The following is a 19,105-nucleotide window of genomic DNA, read 5'->3' as shown; positions in this document are numbered from 1 at the left end:
AAAAAATACATTTATTTGAAACCACCATTAAAAGGTATTCACCTTACTTTAGGGATTGCTTTTCAACTGGCGAAGCATTTTACTTTGTAAATTTTTCATCCCTAAAACTACATTTTGTCATTATATGTATATATACACACGCATGTATACATACATATATACACAAATATATAAAGCAGTGCATAAACAAACCCATAAGGTTTCCCCATCCACACATCTCTCCCTGGTTTGCACAGTTTGAGATCTATGCTGCTTGACTTTGAAACAAGAACTCACCTTAGGTTTTTCCACATGTTTGAGAGTCTTTGTCAAGTCACTGGCGTTCTCAGCTGACGATGCTCCCTGTATCCTAGCTCCATCTCCAGACTCCAAGCCAGGAAGCAATGCTTGTGAACAGCTACAGTGGGGCTCCTTCACCTTCTGACCAGAGATCAGATAGGTCTTCAAACCTACAGGAATAAAAAAAAAAAGGAACAGTCAGAACTGCAGAAAGATAACAATAACACTCCTTTGGACTTCTCAGATATGAAATACAATAACTACCACAGCACTATCAAGGCTCAGGAATACAGCACACAAAAAGAGACAGTGGCTGGCAACAGCCACCAGGAATATAAAGATGCTCTGTGTGAAGTGGTGGCAATTAGGATTGCCCAACATCTGCTGCCCCAAACACGAGAAACTACTCCAACACACAGCAACAGCCAGGACTGACATGTACTTTCTTTATTCCATTTTCACTCATGTACTTCTGAAAAATAGACCCAAGACCTTATGCATTTACTTCCCAGTTGTAATTTGAGCTCTCATATTAACACTTCACTTCTGGAAAGGATTTGCAGCCTGGTTTTCAGTAATATCTGTGTTAATATTCTGCTTCTGAAAAACCAGCATGTGTTTCTCCACTTACACTCTCCATTTGTAGAGAGATGTTGTGAAGTTTGCTTAATGCTGGTAGCACATTGAGAAAGGAAATGGCGTTTAAGTGCTGGAAATTCTGATGGGTTTTCATAGTTAGTGCAAACTTCACATTTTTAAAGAACAAAATCAATCTCTCTCTCGCAAGTACGCCCACACACGCCCTCTGCAACTGTTGTATGAATTGAAGCATAATTGGAAAGCAGATCCAATATTAAAGGCCAGGCTGGTAAATACCATGTTGTATCAAGCTGAGCTGTATAAAAAACCTGTTCAAAAAATAAAAGATTTGAATTTTGTTTAGAATATGGCTTATTTTACTTCCTTGAAACTTTGCATTATGATGTTCTGGGTTATTTCTAGGCATAAAGACTAAGAAGGAGCTACTAATCACATTGCTTTCTGAATTCAAATGAGTTAATTTTATTGCCACTGTATGGGAAATCTCCCACTCAGCAAGGGCGGGTACTAATGTGCTCCAAAAAGCGCGGAGGTCATCAGCTTGCAGAACTGGAAAGCGCTCGTTATTTTGTGGTACCAGAGACTGTTGTCCCATGTGATTCTGCAGCCGATCTCTTGCTGCCCAAGACTCATGGGACAGCTGCTGCTTTTCAATTTGGGTCAGCTGTGTATCACTTCCCTCCCTTTTTCTGATACTTGTCACTCAATTGCAGCCAGACACATGACTGTCACAGCCATCGACTGCACTCAACTGCCTCCGTCTGTAGGATGAAAGCTGGAAATAAGTATGTCAACTTGTAGCCCTTGGAAGAGGGCAGGTTTCTGTTCCTTATGATAAGGTCATTCTCTCATAACCTTCTTTACAAACAGAAAATCATATTCTATAAACCTTTTTTTGTCTGTAATATGTAACACAGACAGTACTTTGTCTGTAACCTTTCCAATAAAAATAAGTTAGACATACTAATAGCAACTTTGCAGTTTCTCTGTTTATTCCACTAGTAAATTAAGCTCCTGAACACTTCTACAACCAACACAGAAACCTGCATCCGTATCGACCATCCCAACCTCAGGCTGAAAAGCTGCTGGGAAAGCTACAGCGCTCTCACATAGTGCTCCAAGCTCCAGAGCACTCGCTCGTGTATTTGAGATGTTACGCTATAGCCAATCTTTATTTTTATATCATTTATGGTAGTGCTCGGATTTTATTTGGCAGTGCCGCTTCATAAAATCCTTAGCTGCTGCTGGCTTCCAGATGTAGGGCTGTCTCTAAAACTTATATTGATGGGGGCTGTCATTTAAGGAATTCACCACAATCAGCTTACAATTTTATGTTTACTGTGGTAAAAGCTAGAGCGTTAAGCTTACTACTCCCATTTTTAAAACCTACCTTAAAGCAACAGGATTATTTACCACTCCTATTATTCCTCTCTTTTTTTTCTAAACAAACATATTTCCTTTGGTTTTTTGTATTTTTGAAGACACTTTTTATATCTTACCATGCTGCACAGCATAATTATTTTGTCAATCTGTTGCATACAGTAAAATTATCTCCAGTTTGAGCTCCACACTGAGGAAAGAGGGAAAAGGCTAAGGTATGCCAGTAATTGAAAACGTGCTTGGGAAAGCAGAATCCACCCTCACCCCAACCTGAAACCGCAGCAGGCTGTGGCTCCTCGACCCTGCTCCACCCCTCGTCCTTCCCATCCACGGCAGACCCACCAACCCACAGCCACTATCGTCACATTTTGCATCGACAGCCACTCGCACCTACTTCGTCCCACAGGCTTTAGCTGCAGGGTCTGAAGTTGGCTAAAATGGCTGGTCGTTGGCACCAAGAACTATAAAAATCTCTTTATTTTCTCCTCATGCTCCCCAGCCCAGCCACATCCACTGAACAAGAAGCGTTACTCAAAATGGGTAATTTGAAATCGGACAAAGAAAAGCCAATATCCTGCAGAATCACAGCATATTTTTAGTAAGAAGTCAGCAGGGCTACTTCTGGCGCCGCATGCAAGGTCAGGGTCTCAGTAGAGCAGAGAAGGAAAAAAGGTTATTTTTGGAAAGTTTTGGAAAATTAGGAGGTGTAAAAGTCTTTCATCTTTACAGAACTTTACTAACATTGCCTACCTAATACTTTGTTTGTTATTAGATCCTTCTTATGATAGGAAAATTTGATTTGCTTTAGTATTCCTTGCAACTCTGACACTTCATAAAGCAACTCCTACGTTCGGTCTGAAATATTTCAGTATAAAAAAAAAGGAGTCATTAATTCATGTATCGATGTAACTAAAATGTCTTATACAAGAACAGTATTCTTCCTCCTTCTACATCTCCAGTGAATTAATACAATCAACACTGTCACTTTCCATACAAACAGTGTACAGAGTGAAAAACATTCACACCACTATGCAGCACGTTTAAATCAATTAGGTAACACAACAATACTAAATGAATAAGCCAACAATGGAGGAGCTGCTATTTTATGTGAAAACAGGCAAACAGCGCAATTTTTGGCGTGTGTTGCTGTGCAACGATGTAACTCAAGACATGGCGATAAAGAAAGTGCTACGAGATGCTTATACTGCTATTTATAAAGGCAAAGCTCACCCTTTCTTCCCCTCCTGCCATTCTCAATCTTATACTCACTTCCTTCCCCCAAATTTATTCAAAATAAATGCTGAAAAATAACGCAACCTCAGACTGCCTGATAGCAAATCTGTATTCTGGCAGGCTTTACCCTGCAGCGCATTTCTGCTTTTTCCAGAGATGGCTCTTGGAAGCAAAGACAGGGAACTGGCTACAACAATGCACCCCGCAACGTACCAATTTAACATATATAGTATTTTCTGCTCTGGGGAAAAAAAATGAGCTACATTGTTTATCTTTGAGAAACACAAGCCATTTCCTTCACTTGTCTTCAAGTTCTGAAAGTCTGTAAGCGTTATAAAGAGTAACAGCTCCTGTACGCTGAGCCAAAACACTCATTTTTTGAATTCAACCATTTTGAATATTTACATGGCAGTGTTTGCAAAGGGCATTTTTGACGAAATAGTTAACAGATCTCCATAGAATGACAGTGGGTTTATTAGTCCTATTAGCGCTGAATTTTAGAAAGATTAGGAAATTTCTGTACTTGGCTCCTTTCTTCAGTTAGCTTTTCTTTTTATCAGTGGCATTTCTCTTTCTCTGAACTTACAAAAACAGAAAACCATCCAAACACTAAAAAATACTCCTAATAACAATTAAAAAAAATCATATGCATGCACTCACACACAAATTATTTTCTGTATGCGCAAAAATAAACAAAAGTATAAATAAGGCTGTGTATAAACATCCCTGCCTTCAACCTGGTTTTGGTAGCGTGAGAAAACCCGGTCATTGCAGAGCGAACGGAAAGTTCAGTAACACACGCACAGGCAGGGACAGGCAGAGGCAGGGGGTCCCTGCCCAAGCGCTGCCTCCCTGCCAGCCCCCTCCCAGCCGCTGGGTTATACCGAGATGGGTCAGGCTGGAGCAACTCTGCCATCCTTGACTGTGGCTGTGTTTGTAGAGAAAAACCATCTCAGGCAATTAGTGGGAAGTCACTTGCTGGGAAGGAACTGGGAAAGGGAGAGAAAAGATATTCTGGTCCTTCAAGTACTTAATTAAGTCATTTATTTCCTTTCTTTTAGCTCATTTATCCTCATGACTTCTCGACAGAAGTTGCTGTTATGCCAATCTAATCCAATTTTTACATAAGTAGAGAGCATCCCTCCATGCATCTTTTAAAGATGGGATATCTTCTCCTACAGGAGCTCTCAAGAGAGGAGGGATTAACACAAATACTGATAAGCAATTATAAGATTCAAGTTTCAATTTTTGATGCTTCACCTGTATGGAATTGAAACTTTTTAGCCCTCCATTGATAGCAGACAGGAAAATTACTTTCTCTCTGGCAAACTGAATGTGTCATACTTCTCGCATCTCTAAAGAACTTCAAATGCTTTTGAAACCCTTTTCAGCACTGATTCTGAGACACCAAAAACCGATGGCAATGTATCAGTCATGGTCTTACTGATTCATTTAATAAAAATATAATCCCACTGTTATTATGCATCCCTGTTCCTCCTTCCATGAATCACTTCAGCTTTTTAGTTGCAGTACAGGGAAACAGCATTTAACTAACAAGTGACCTTCCTTTTCAGCATAACTGCTTCCCAGTATACAGCCCTCTGTTCTGTAAGATTAATAATATTCCTTATATTGATGTAATAAAATCCAAACTGTATTGATTATGCCCCCTTTTACCAAACAGCTTTCTATTAATGCTTCTCCTTCACTTTTTATCTTTCCATTACTTCCCTTAAAGTCCACATACTTTAATCATTTAATCATCTCTTTCCAAATAATTAAGTATAAATTTACAAAACCATTTGAGTTCTATTTTCACAACCCTCTACTCTTGCAGTATCTTACCTCACAAAATTAGAATTTGCATGAAAACTGTTTCATCATGAGAACCACAGTGACTGTCACTCCCACATGAGGGCAAGAATTACTTTCTAGCTAGAAGGCAATTTTAATCACCTGCTGCAGTCTGCCATGGTGAACAATGTCAGCTATTACCTTTCAATAATTTAATATCTCATTTTACATAACTCTGATACAAGTAACTAGTAGTGGTATAGCAAGGTCATAAATAAAGCTCTGCAGTTCAGGACTGGCTTTAGCTCCTTTCTTTCAGAACTGATGGGTGGGAGCTCACTTTTGGGTTATGCTTCTCTGCAATCAATCAGCTCTTACTTTCTCTTTTTAGAAACACAATAAAAAGTTTTCTCCACGCCTTTCAAAGACATCATCTTTGCACTTTGCCAAAAATCTGGAAGTGAAAATACTGGTATTCAGCCACCATCACTCCTGGGAAAGGAAACAGAGACCTACAGTTAGGTTTCCTCATACAATAAAATATGCTGCTATACAATTTCATTAGACTCTGACTTGCTCTGTAAAATAAATTATTAACTGCAATTTCTGGAACGTAACACGACAGGCAAATAACAACTTAAAAAAAAAAAAAAAAGAGAGAGACCAGAAATTTATTTACTTCTTCTAACTGCAGTTTCTTTTTAGCATCTCTCTAACTTTTCCATGTTGTTGGTTTTTTTTCCTTGTCAAAGCTTAAATAATTTTTCAGGTACCAACCCAGCCTAATGTTTATGCAAGAAATAATATAGTGTATAATACCATCATTCCAGGGGCTTTAGTATCCTTTGGGTCCAAATTGTTGCTGAATCTAAAGATGATTTTCAGTAGCAAATACTCTCCCTCATTCTTAAAATTCAATAGTTGCCAAATCTGTATTTATGGGGACTGTTTTCTCACTTTATTAGACCCACTCTTGCACAGAGTTTATGCAAGCCTATTCCTCCCCCCAACCCCAGCACTACATTCTCATCTATTGAACCGGGAACTCATAGTTTAGACCACAACAAGAAACCTCAGAAACAGCAAAAGCTAAGCAAGGCCACTGACCCCCAGGAGCCTGAGGGTGCTGCACAGCAATACTGACATGAACTGGGAATATGCACAACTACTCAAAGGATTGACTGCCCACAATATACAACTAGAACACGAAATGCTGCTCAAAATACATCAACATTAGAAGCAGAAGGACAGAAACTTTCACTTTGTATTTCACTAGAGAACAAATCTGAAAACGGATGAATCAGAAATTTAAAATCTTTTTCCTAGATAGACTCCATAGCTAACATAAGTCAGATCAACTAAGACATCTTCAAAGAGGAACCCAGTAACCAAGCTGAATGTAGTGCCAAGAAATGTGCAACTTTAAATGTAAATGGCGGTCATTACTTATATAATATTTTCCCCCTATTCTGCAACCTTTATTTGTCAAAAGATTGTTACACTTAAGAAATAACTTCACAAAGTCTTCCCCCTTGAAGCTTCTAATAATTTAATGATTCAAGTACTCATGTATGCAGAAATGAAGAGAGAAGCAAAAGCTCAGAGGAACGTCCTTACCTGGGCCGTAGCATCTGGTAAATACAAACTGGATAATCAAAGGGGTTGCAATATCCCTGCAAAACATGTTTCAGTCAATTGAACTGTCATAGTTGTGACAGTGGAAATGCTATGCTCAAGTAGTTATTCTACATCATAACTCGATGAAGTCGATCTGACTTTGAAGCTCAACTTTAGGCTTTTGGCTTTCAGAAATATAGGCATGTAAAGGCCTATAGGTACATTTTTAATTTCAAGGAAGTGACTGCATTGTAATTAGATTGCATGGAGAGAAAATTGCAGTCAAGCATGTCAGCAACTGGGAAAAAATAATAATAACAACAACAAAAAAAAGTCAGCATTTTCTGCTTGAACCTCTGAAGCAGCCCAGAACTCGTGGGGCTGTGCAGCACCAAAGGCCCCGCTAAGAGGCCACTTACAGAACAAGTGTTCACAGCACCTTCCTCCCCAAAGAGGCACGGGCGGACACTCGAACATCTGCTTGCCCGCACTGAACGGAGGAGAGTGCAGAGCTTCCACAGCAGAACCTTACAGGCTCCCTCCAAGGCATCATGCCCAGGATGCAGAGTTATTAGCCTGATCTTTAACTGCAAGAGGAACGGCTTTTTCAACAAGTGTACAAGATGCTCCAAGAGTGGAAACAATTGCCTAACCCAGCCTGCCAGCTGTGCCCGACGGGCTGTGCCAAACAGAATTTATCTGATTTCCTGAAGGAACTACCAGCAGCTGTGGATAAAATACACTAGACACAGCATCTAAAAAAAGTGCTGTTCTCCCTCACTCCTCAGGAAAGATCAGAGAGAAAGGAAGGAGTACTTTACTTGATATTTTGTCTTTACATTTAATCTTTAATCCAGTTGCAAGACTGTAATAGCTCCCATCCCACACATACCCATGGGGCACTGCTTTTGCTTGCTTCTGACTACAAACTCACAGTTCCCTCATTTTTACTTTTTCTAGACCTTCACCTTTTTCACCACTTTCCCAGATAATCTAAACAGGATTTTCAGAGAGGAGTAGAACATGTTTTCCATAACCATACAGCAAACACGCATTTACTTTATTCTTTCAGACAACATCCCCAACATCGCTGAGAATTACTTCTATTTCAGACACAGCATCTCTCTTGCCTTCCTTCCTCCAAGTACTAAAGGTAGCCTGACAGACCGCACCTTTCCCTCAGCACACAACCTGATCTCTCAAATCCAGCAGGAGAGGTTAGTGCTGCGAGGTCCGACAGTCACAGACTTGCTCCTTGCAGCAGACCACAGGCAGAGGTGTCCTGCATTGCACAGTCCCTTCCTCTTCTTGTCCCCTTGCCTGAAAGCAATCTGGTCCCTGCAGAGCCAAAGCCAGCAGACTTCTTCATGCACAATTAAGGAAGACTTTTATGTTAATTCTTATAACCCCTATATAAAATGCTTGAAAATTACTACTGCTTCTGTGTGATGTATGGTTTATGTGCAACATTACACAGCACAGCAGTTTAATGAACACTTCACTGTTATTAAGTACAATTTAAACCCCCCCACATTATGATATCCATCCTTCTTGAAAAAATAGTGGAAGAAGTGCCAGGAAAGCCAGATATAACACATCCTACCAGTCCAGTAAATGGCCACGTAGAATGATATAAAAAAATTTCATGAGGGCTTTTTTTTTTTTTAGCCCTAAAAATACTCTTAAGAATTGTCCTGCTGTAGTCCTGAATTTCAGATTTTTATCTCCAGATATTTCAGCAATATAGCTGAAAACCAAAAGCACATCACTGTCTTTTATATCAATAGGCATTTTCTGTCACTCACACTGCAGGACTGTGCAAGACGACATTGGATGACTTTACAAAAAATAAGAGTAATTTTCTCCAACCTGCAAAGCTGCATTTCCGACGAAGCAAGTCCCAACCTCTAACGTGTACAAACCTCTTTCAGCTCAGTCCAAACAAAAGCACATAACCCAAAACGCCTGGATTCTAACAAACCAGCCTACCTGGAAATGCACTTTCAATGTATGGAGCAACATTTCCTGTGGCTAAAATTAGAACTGGAATTTATGAGCCAACTTGTTATCTTAGGTCTCTGGAAAGCAGAAACAATGATAATAAGAAACAGAACTTTATAGGCTGGAAACACAAAAGAAACTCCAAAAAACAAACCCCCAAACCTATCTTCATAATCTCCAAAGAACAACTGCTAAAAGCCAGAGAAACCAGAGGCATCTTCTGTATTATAGAAAACCACTGTTTTTCTTATGCCTCCTTTGTTTAGCAAAATGCTTATGTGTGATCATCTAACAGACAACAGTGGGTTTGGAAAATGCTGATCAACAACATATGTGTAATTTTGGTATTCAACATCTGCCAGTTTTAAGTGGGGAACCCTGTACCCAAACCCACAATCTGCGTTTATAGCTAAACTGCAGGAATGAAGTTGCAGGCTGCTGGTTTATCCTCCTTCAGTCTCTTTAATCATCTTCTCACCTGTGTGGGATAAAAAAAACCAACCCAAACAAAAAACACGGGGGAGAAAAAGGCCTAAGCAAATCCAGCATGGACATGCAGCTCAAACATAAAGGTATAGCTACCACTGTTGGCTCAGGAGTATATTTACACATGTATTTTTAAACTCTACCGGCAAAATGAAAGACAAGCTGACGAGCAAGACTGATCCCTGTCCTGGGGTTTACAACTGCCCTTATTTACTTTCTGCTCCACCAGCTTTGCCAGTGCCTGTGTGCCACCAGCCACGGCCTGAAAGTGAATGGCAGGTGAGCCCGTTCTCTGGAATGAATCTCTGGGTTTAGAACTCATTTTTTTACTCAATACAGCTCATAGTTTGACACCTGAATAGGAATGAAAAGTAGGTTTGAGTCAAAGGGTAAGTCTGGGATTTTTCAGTCTTGCCAGAGGAAACAGCCTGCTCCACAAGGGAAGCCTGAAGTCCAGCAAATTTAGTAACATGTTGCAGATAAAAGATATCTCTATCCTACCGGTTCCTCACAAAACCTAAGAGATATATGATGTTCCTACATTTAAAGCAAAAAGAGGGCCTAATTCCAACTCTAGGATATTTGGGATTAACTGGTAAAGATACTGCCTGGCTTTTACTCTCACTGCTCAATCCTTCTGTAAACTCTCCTGCAGTCTTGGTCTCTGTAACGCCTTTGTGAAAACAAATTCCATGATGCAATTACATGCATGAAAAAGCATCTGCTATTATCGGCATTATTTTTCACATGTATTGACTATCCCTTTGCCCTCTGTGTTAATTTTAACACCTGGGAAGAAATAAGAACGATGAGAGAAAATGAAGTTTTTCAACAACGCAGCTGCCAAAGAGTCAACCAAGTACACAGGGGCACGGCCTTTTCAGGGGGTTCAAACTTCTTCAAAAATTGTAATATTCCTACCACAGAACACCTTTTCTGAAAATACATCTAAAGAATAATGAATTAGAAATTGAATCTAACTATGAATACAGCCCATTGAGAAATTCAACATTTGCTTCACTGGCTGGATTGTGAATGAGGTGCCAGTGCTGAAGAAGCTGCAAGGCATCCCTTTTGCGCCTCTGCAGCAGGGATGAAAACTGAGCAATCTCAGCCCCAGTAAAGCCACTCTCTAGCACTACCCTGCTCACTGCTACACCCACTATAAATTGTGGGCCGTGGAATGGAGACATACAGCCTGCTTTGCATGGTTGCAGTGATGTAAAGCAGATGTAAATACATTTTAGACATACAACATGCCTGTTTTGGCATACTAGGGACTTTGGTCTTTGAGAAAAATGATAAGGTCACAACACTGTCAAGTGTTTTGAAGACATTAAAGAGAGACATTTTATTCCAGTTTCTTGTTTAGGGTGCAAATGAGGGTTTGGGTTTTTTTCCCCCTTCATAATTGACAAGAAAGTCCCTCAAAGTTCAAAAACAGATGGCTATGGCAATAACCAACCTTAACTTCTGCCTAGCCCTTCATCTTAACAAATGCAGGACCACGTATCGAGACTCAGGAGTTCCTCCGCAATGCACTTGCATTATATGTGTCCCTGTACTTACATTAAATTACTACAAGTGGCCAGGCCATGATAATGGCATGGAAGTCAGCAAGATGATGGAGGAAGCCTTTGGGAGTAGCTTCCCGTATAGTCTCTTCAATCCCAGCTTTCAGTCAGGCATCTGTCAATGTTTCCCTGGTGAATTTGCACACGTGGGAAGTTCTGACATTCTAGATCACTCTAAAAGTGCAACCATCCCTTGGGGATATGTAGCATATACTTCCAAAACTTACTTTTATTATAAACAAAAAGGTGTTTCCAACTTAAAACTACATTTTACTGTGGGAGGGAAATAAGCGATCAGAAAACTGCACAGGAGATATCTCCAAGGCAAGGACTTCAAATAATCTATTTAAACAGCAGCATTATAAAACAGAGATCTATGGATAGATGAGGATTTTTCAAGAAAAATTCCACTCCTCTAGACAGGACAGTTATACAAAGCCACAAGCATTCCAGAAAGACATCCTATATATTAAATTTTCTTCTGCCCACATACTGGCTGGCACACCTCATGAACTACGGATGGCCGTACCAGCCTCTGCTAAACACAGGCAGAATTTAATAAGTTGAACAGAGAGAGGGTCCAAGTGAAAGTTTTGTCAGCTCTAGGCTCTCGGGAATGGGAATTTATTCATTTTAAACTAAAAAGGCATGGCCGGATTGAAAGCGGTTAGAAGTTTATTAGAAATCCCACCCAGGAAAATTTCCCTTGGGACCAAAAGATGCCACCTATCTTCTTGACTGATATTTTAGAAATGATGAATAGCAAGCATGCAGGATGCACGAAAGGATTCCAATAAAAAACAATACTCTGATGCAACTGGAGCCTGCTCCAGCCCTTGGTAACAGAGCAAGCTATTGTGGCTCTCCGTACTAACATTTTTTTAATAGAATCCAGACAAGAGCACGCACCAATTTAAATAAGACTTTAGAAGTGTATTTTGTTATACTGGTGCAATCTCTTCGTGTTGACAGGACTACAATCAGGCAAATTCTTTCCCTCTTGCATAATGCAGGTAGTCTGGATTTGACATGCTAAATCAGCATTTTATTTAAGCCAGGGCAATCCTACAGGCTAATTATGCCCCTGCGCAGAGCTGTGCAACTGCACTGCTCTCTATGGACTTGCAGGCAAGTAAACCTAAATCAATTAAGAAGCGCATGCAAACCTACTACAAGCTGGTGGGCTCTGCACACGGAACTTTTCTTGGTTGGTCATTGTTGAAAATTTACAGTCTGACATTTAAAAGGTAAAGTAAAAACCAGATATCATACTGTCATCAGCAGTTTTCAAAGTTTTTTTTTTTACCCAAGCAACTGACCAAATAATATTGAAAACACAGCAAGCACCCACATTTTGACTTATGTCAAAATGAAAATATATCATCTCAGGCATCTTTGTGACCACATATAAGAAAACTAACTCATATGTTTCCAAACATCCATTGCATACTGGTAAGAATGACCCTTCTCATTTAACCTTTCCTCAGTATTCACTATCCACATGTGTAACTTGTCACCTCTTCCTATTACAAAAAGCAGTAACAAAATAAAAGCAGTTATTTGAGAAGGCATGACAGGGCCTTAGGAAATGCACACCACTGGTTATGCTATCCAACTTCACTACAGACTTTGGCCAGCTTTTCTCCGTACCTTTTTATTTGCACATAACCCTAAATACTTAATTGAAAATGAAACAGAAATATTCTCCGGACAATGTTTTGTGAAATTTTACTGAAGTTCGTTCACTGATGTTACCTCGAATAACACTTCATTAACTTGATTAGCCTAAGTCATACTCAGAGAACATAAAAGATTTGTCCTTAAGGGACCAAATTAAAAGAAATAAATTTGCATATCATAGATAATTCCTGCATTAAAAAATAAGAGGATATTAATTTTTTTAATTACATCTATCTATCAGTTTTCAAAGTAAAGAAGATCATCATTTTTTCACCTGTCATCAGAGCCTACCAGCACAGTTTGAAGAATTAATGTTTAGGTCAAGTGTTTGTAAAATACATTTTATTATTGTTAAATCAGTTAATGATTTCCCCTCCCACCCCCACCCCCATCCAAGCTCTGTTGCTCTTCAGTCAGAACTGAAAAGCTATGTAGTGAGCAAGCACAGCTTCTACAGAGCCTACAAAAAATGTTGCTCATCGCAAGGTAGACAGACTGGAGCAGAGCCAGCATACTTCAACAACAAGGCAATCCAGCAATCCCCCTAGCAGGATTGCTGGATGTGGGAATCATGTGAGCATCAAGATATTTATTCAAATGGGCTACAAGAAACCAGATAAATAGAAATTATGTTGCACTACTGAATTCAGTCATTTCACAATTCCCCCAACATTGTGCCTTGTGCAATACAAACAGGCAGTTGTAATTCAAGGTAAGTTGTTATGAATAACTTATGCACCACTTGTTTACATGTGGTTGACAGTTTTAAATGGTTACTAATTCAGTACTGAAAAATAAAACTAATGCAAATAAAACTGCTGCAGGAGGCACTCCAGAATAACAATATATAGCAGTAGTATAAACACTGGTAAGGTGGTGAAGAACAAATTCCTAAGTGTAGGTACCACGTAAGTATGCATCACTATACAGCTGTATTTTTAATTTAATTGGCAAACTTTAACCACAGCATACTTGCAGTGTTTCTAGCACAAAAGAAAGATTAATTTGAGAGCCACTGCAGAGAACAGCTACTGGGTGTTGTGTCTCCCCCAAGCAGAGAGTATCGTCTTTTCAGTTTATTTCCCCCTCCTTAAGTAAAATATATAAACAAACAATCCCTCCCCCAAAATAAAAAGAATTTAAAAGTTGCAAAACAAAGCTAAAAAGGAAGTATTTCCAGAACTATGTTTATTCACACAGTCAAAATGTTTCTGAAATTCCTTCCATTTCCTCCCTGTGTAACATTCAGACAACCTCTAGTCCTGAGAACACATAAACCATCCCCTTCCTCTTCACATGGCAGCCATACTTTTGGACCCCAGGTCAGATCCACAACACAGATGCCCTTTTACCTGGGACACGGCACTAAATACACTGAGACTGACCATGAGTCGCCACACATGGAGCAGACCCTCAAGGACACAATGGCTCCTGCAATGGCTGGTTGCAAGACAGCGCCTGCCACCCGCACAACGGGTGCCATGCTCTTGGCTAGCTACACCGATAGAAAGACACAGACAACCTCTTCACTGGAAGAGTCTTATCCAACAGCTGATTTGACTTTCAGTTGTTTTTAGTCTGTGATCCTTATGCTCTGTTAATTTATGGAGTAGTTGTTTGGGGTCTGCGAATGAAAACCAAGGAAAATGAGCCCACTGAGAACTGGCCTTGACTCCCTAAGTGTGACAAAGCACCTCTACTCATAGGAGTCTGCAAACCAGAACAGGTTGAAAACCACCAGCGATGTAACAAGGCATCTTCTAGGACATCTCCCCCATTACACCACCGCCCCGTCAAGTAAAATGCATCTTTTACTGCTAGAAGACAACAGGCAAGAAGGATGATGACCCACCCACCCAACTACAAGGACAGAGAACAAACTTTGTCACATGTGTAGCTGTTGAGGGTCTTCAGCCCATCACTCAAAGCTCCCAGCAGACAGGAGCCAAACACCCAGGTCAGGAGACAACAGAGCAAACACAGGTAAGCTATTTAAATTTTCGTGTGTAGCAACAGGAATGGCATTCTTGGCTCTCTAAATTACAGCTTTCACAAGGCCAATGCTGCTGTTTATTCTCTCCTGCCATACTTAGTTATGAATTCCTCATGTTTGAGACCCTGAAATACAGAGTCAAACAATGCCACTTACAATGATCCAGAGTCCTCATTACCTTCCTTCTTTAGCTAAGGGACATGCCGAGACTTACATCACGCTACCTCTTGTCCTGTGCATTCACTTCAAATGCTGTATCACTGTCCAGTTTAGCAACTTGTACTTCACCAAATAATATAACATAATAGATTAATCATAACTTAGATGAAACATGCCCATAAAATATAGAACATATGTAATGAATTCTTTCATGTATCTAAACGGTAAACTGCCTGATGAGATGAATATTGAGATTTGTCACTTGTTACTGAAGAGATTTGCTTGATCATCATTACGTTGTGTCACTAAACCTACCTAGTGTGAATGACATTAAATAACATACAGTTAAATAAACATTCTCCAAATGCAAGTCCATTGACAGGTTCTTTTGGGTTGTTACTGTGTTTGAAATGAGTTCATCCTCATTCTAAGAGCAACAAGTCTTTGTCCAGTGCTGATACACAAACCTAGTTCTAAGACTGAAGGAGATACTAACACCACCAGCTGACAAGGAAGTAGAAGTTTTTCAAGTGACATAAAATGGACATGGGTAAAAAATCAGCATTTCTGTTTTTCCAAGGTTTGAATACTCCATAAATCACCTATTACTCTCCACATTTGGACCAAACCTGGCAGCCTGCTTCATACCAAAGCAAGCCCCCAACAACCAGCTCCTCTGTCAGCTCATGTCCCATATTTGATTTCTTCATCCTTTGCAAAAACATTCTCAGACTTCGTGCTAATAACTAGCTGATTACATTTCAAACTTCCCTCAGGCTAAAAGTTATTACTGGGGAGTACAGGAATGTGTCTGGAATGCAAAAACAACTGGGGTGAAAATCAGTGGGCTCTGAGCTGGTATAAATACACAGATCACTGCGGAAACTCATCTCCTCTCAAAAAAACAAAACCAGAAGACAGTGGCCCACTATCTCCTCTAGTTAATCTACGGGTGAACAGATTCAGCCAGTCTCTTAGGTTTTAGGAAGAGGCATCTCGTATCTACACAAAATAGAATATAAATGTTTCTGTTGTGCTTGTATGCTAGATAGCTAACTACCCTGAGTAATCTGTTGATAAACTGATTTCGGGATGTGCCAAATACTTCACATTTTGGAAAGAAATGGGGAAGAAGTTCTTCTTATGGAAGCTTTCTTTATGGTTAAATGATACCACGTAACAGGTTTATTGACAGAAAGTTTGTTACAAAAACTTGCTTTAGTCCATCCAAATTCCTGCATCATCCTCCACCTTATAGTGCCCAGGCATCTTCCAGCAGAGTATTAAACCATGAGATCAGCATACATAGCATGAAGGTCTGCTCTCTTTTTTCCAGCCTCTCTGCAAAGGTTGTTATAGCATATAGCCAGAAATTAGCCCTGCAAGGTACCTATATAAGCAGGCCTAGGTATGTATGGAAATTAGGAGATCAGTCCCCCCAGATTGATTTTTGGGGCTTTCAGCTGGTGGTATGCTGTACCTGCATAACTTAAATCCCTTCTCATTTAGAATGTGGAGTTATTCTTAATCACTTTGAAGTAAGCTGTAAAGGACACTGGGAAAAGTAAAGATCACATTTCAGGTCTCCAGAAGAAGACTCTTGTGAAAACTACATACTTAATTGCAGCCATGTCTGTAGAAAAAAAAAAGATTAAAAAAACCAAGCTAAAAACTAAAAATCAAGTGAAAGCACAGAAACAAAAGAAATACCCCCCTTTCCCCCACCAAACCCTAAGAAAAGGGCTCTTGGCTATACTTGGTAAAATTGGAAGAAATCCAACAAAGGCTAAATATTTCCCCGACCCCTGTATTTGCTTCTGTGTTGCTGTTGCCGTTTGCTGTCAGAACTTTGTTAGAATTGGAAGGGGCACCTCCATGGTCCAATTTCTTTGTACTTCCACCAAATCACTTGCCTAATGAAGTCTTTCATGATTTGAAGACCCAAGCATTCAAAAACAAAACTCCTCAATGAAGAATGATTTTGTGGGATTACTCTTTCCCTGAGGTTAGGGATCAAGGTTTCTGAGAAACTTCATGAATCACAGTGGTTTTAGCTTACTCATCTTAAAGAGTGGGGTTTTTTTTAATCAGATAACAAGCAAATCTTTTTTCAAAAATATCTTAAGCAGCGCTATGAGCTTATTTGAATAAGAAAGAGAATATGCTTTTTGTTACCCTCACAGTTGTATATACTATTTTATGTAAAGGGAGCATTTTATAACCAACTGCTGACACTTCTTAGTATCACCCTGAGATAAGCAGTATGACCTCTTGCTGACTTAGAAGCAACGGCATATCTACAGTATAGCAAGGCAGTTGCAAGACTCAGAGACGCATAGGAAGTTTCAAAACAGAAAAATTGACAGTGTTAAAATTGCCCTTCAATTTGCAATGTCTTCCTTCAAGGAAACTGAAATTAAACAACCAACATAAGGAAATTAAAAACACCGATATCATGAATGGTTTAAACAGAGTGCATGACTTACAGTCAAGTTCACACGTTATTCAGTACATATATTCCCTGTCACTAACATAAAAACTTCAGTCACACAAGTCTACGTCTCAGTTTTCACATCATTTTTGTGTACAGTGAGATCTCTACTCTTTATGGGCATTTTGCCCTTCTCCTGGGTGGACTTCTGACTGCACTTCACTATTCCTGTTGCTCTTGCATACTCTCCTTCCTTAACCAGCAATAGAAGAATTTTATGTCAAGATAAAACATACCCTCCCAAATGATTAGATCTAAAAAGCTTTGTTAACAAACTTGTTTAATAGAAGTTCACTTATGAAAAACAGTTAAAATAAAACAAGTACGTTGTGAAAATAATTTTTAATATAAAGGAAGACATGTCAAAGCTGTAGGTATCATGCAGCAGTGAGAGATTTTTCTCCCTTAGGAAGCATCATCATAGGCTATCTTAGAAACACCAGGAAAGTCAGAATGTTAAGTATACTATGATATAGATATGAGTATGAAAATATACATTGCTAATACAGCAGTCTTCCACTGGAGATTATTATAGAATGACCACTTCTTCTGCAGGAAAAAAAATCAAAAGTTGTACCAAAATGGGCAAGCCAAAATTAATTGCTTTATGTAGCTAATAATTTTTGAAGATGACTTTGAGGATCTCCCGCTGCACAGCTGCAGCGCTCTGATTAACAGAAAAAGGCCCAACAGGTTACACGCACAGCCAGCAGGTTTTATTCTACTTGAGACACTTCCCCAGGCTAGAAACCTCCATTCATGTCTCTTACGAAAATGAAACTTCAAAATGAACAGCATTATCCTCCTGCAGAGCGCAAAATCCAACCTAAAACAAACTTTTTGTGCTAAACCCATAATTCAATGTCTTTTCTTCCAATTAGCTGCCTAGTCCAAGAAAGGAGATTTTAATTTCTCGTTGATCCAGGCCACTGGAATTTCATGCAAGAGTTCACTTGGGAAACTGGAACAGGAGCATATAAACTTACAACTGAGAAAGGAAATACTTTTGTAATAGTTACTGGAGGGCTCCACTGAGTCATAGCCATTGACCAAAGGTATTACACAATAGCTGGGTGTCCTGTTTGTAGAACGCAAAGAATATATAGAATACAGAAATCATATAGCATTTCTTAAAAAAAAATTTCTCATATGAAGCACACACTTTTTTTTTTTTTAAATTATTTTTTTTAAATTTATGAAGCTGCCACAATCTTAAAGAGCAAGCTCTGGTTCTAAAAGGAGGTGTGCTTTTCATCTTTTATGTCAGAAGCATAAAAGTTGTTTACTTTAGAGGAAAACTGATTATTTTAAGTCTGCTCTCCCATTAGCACCAAAGCACAAGCAAAGCATTTGTCTTTTCGGCTGGAGCGGCATGGTGCACACATCCAGGGTAGCTGCACTTTCTCCCTGAGGCAAACCAGCAAGGACAAAAGAGAAGCAGAAGCCTGGAGATTTAAAAAAAAAAAAAAAAAAAAAGTAGATGTGTTCAGTGAAGCCTGAACCTGATCTTTTGCTGTGAAGACTGTGTTACTGTGTTGCTTTTAGGTTGCCACTTTATCTACTGGAGGGTACAGCAAGTTCAAGAAAAGATTTGCCAACTCAAACAGGGAACTGCTGTGAGGACTATCACAACAGCTACACTTTGTTCAAGATAACAGGTGATTTCAGGAGTTCAACTGAGGGGCCCATAACAACATCGGAAACCAAGATCTCACGGTGGGGGGGAGGAGGGGGGAGTATTTCAGGAAAACACAGAATAGCTATTGGTCTCAAAAGCAAATAAATAAAAACACTGGGTACTGAAGTAAGGCTACGCCC

The 19,105-nt window shown here is 39.5% G+C and overlaps 1 protein-coding gene across 5 annotated transcripts in view; it reads right to left on the bottom strand.

Moving 5' to 3' along the window:
• Nucleotides 1–19,105, bottom strand: part of ADCY9 (adenylate cyclase 9) — a 98,135-nt gene that overhangs the window by 48,859 nt on the left and 30,171 nt on the right. For all 5 annotated transcript variants that reach the window (XR_012654647.1, XR_012654648.1, XM_075059247.1 and 2 more), the window contains one exon: nucleotides 277–449. Coding sequence is in view for 3 of the 5 variants with exons in the window: in XM_075059247.1 (XP_074915348.1) it covers nucleotides 277–449 (173 nt within the window). In the remaining 2 variants the exon portion in view is untranslated. The remainder of the gene's footprint in view (nucleotides 1–276; nucleotides 450–19,105) is intronic.

Source organism: Buteo buteo, chromosome 29, assembly GCF_964188355.1.
Source record: "Buteo buteo chromosome 29, bButBut1.hap1.1, whole genome shotgun sequence".
In the NCBI taxonomy this organism is placed as follows: Eukaryota; Metazoa; Chordata; class Aves; order Accipitriformes; family Accipitridae; genus Buteo; species Buteo buteo.
The sequence above is the reverse complement of the archived record's forward strand: the minus strand, read 5'-3'. Positions and strand labels throughout refer to the sequence as shown.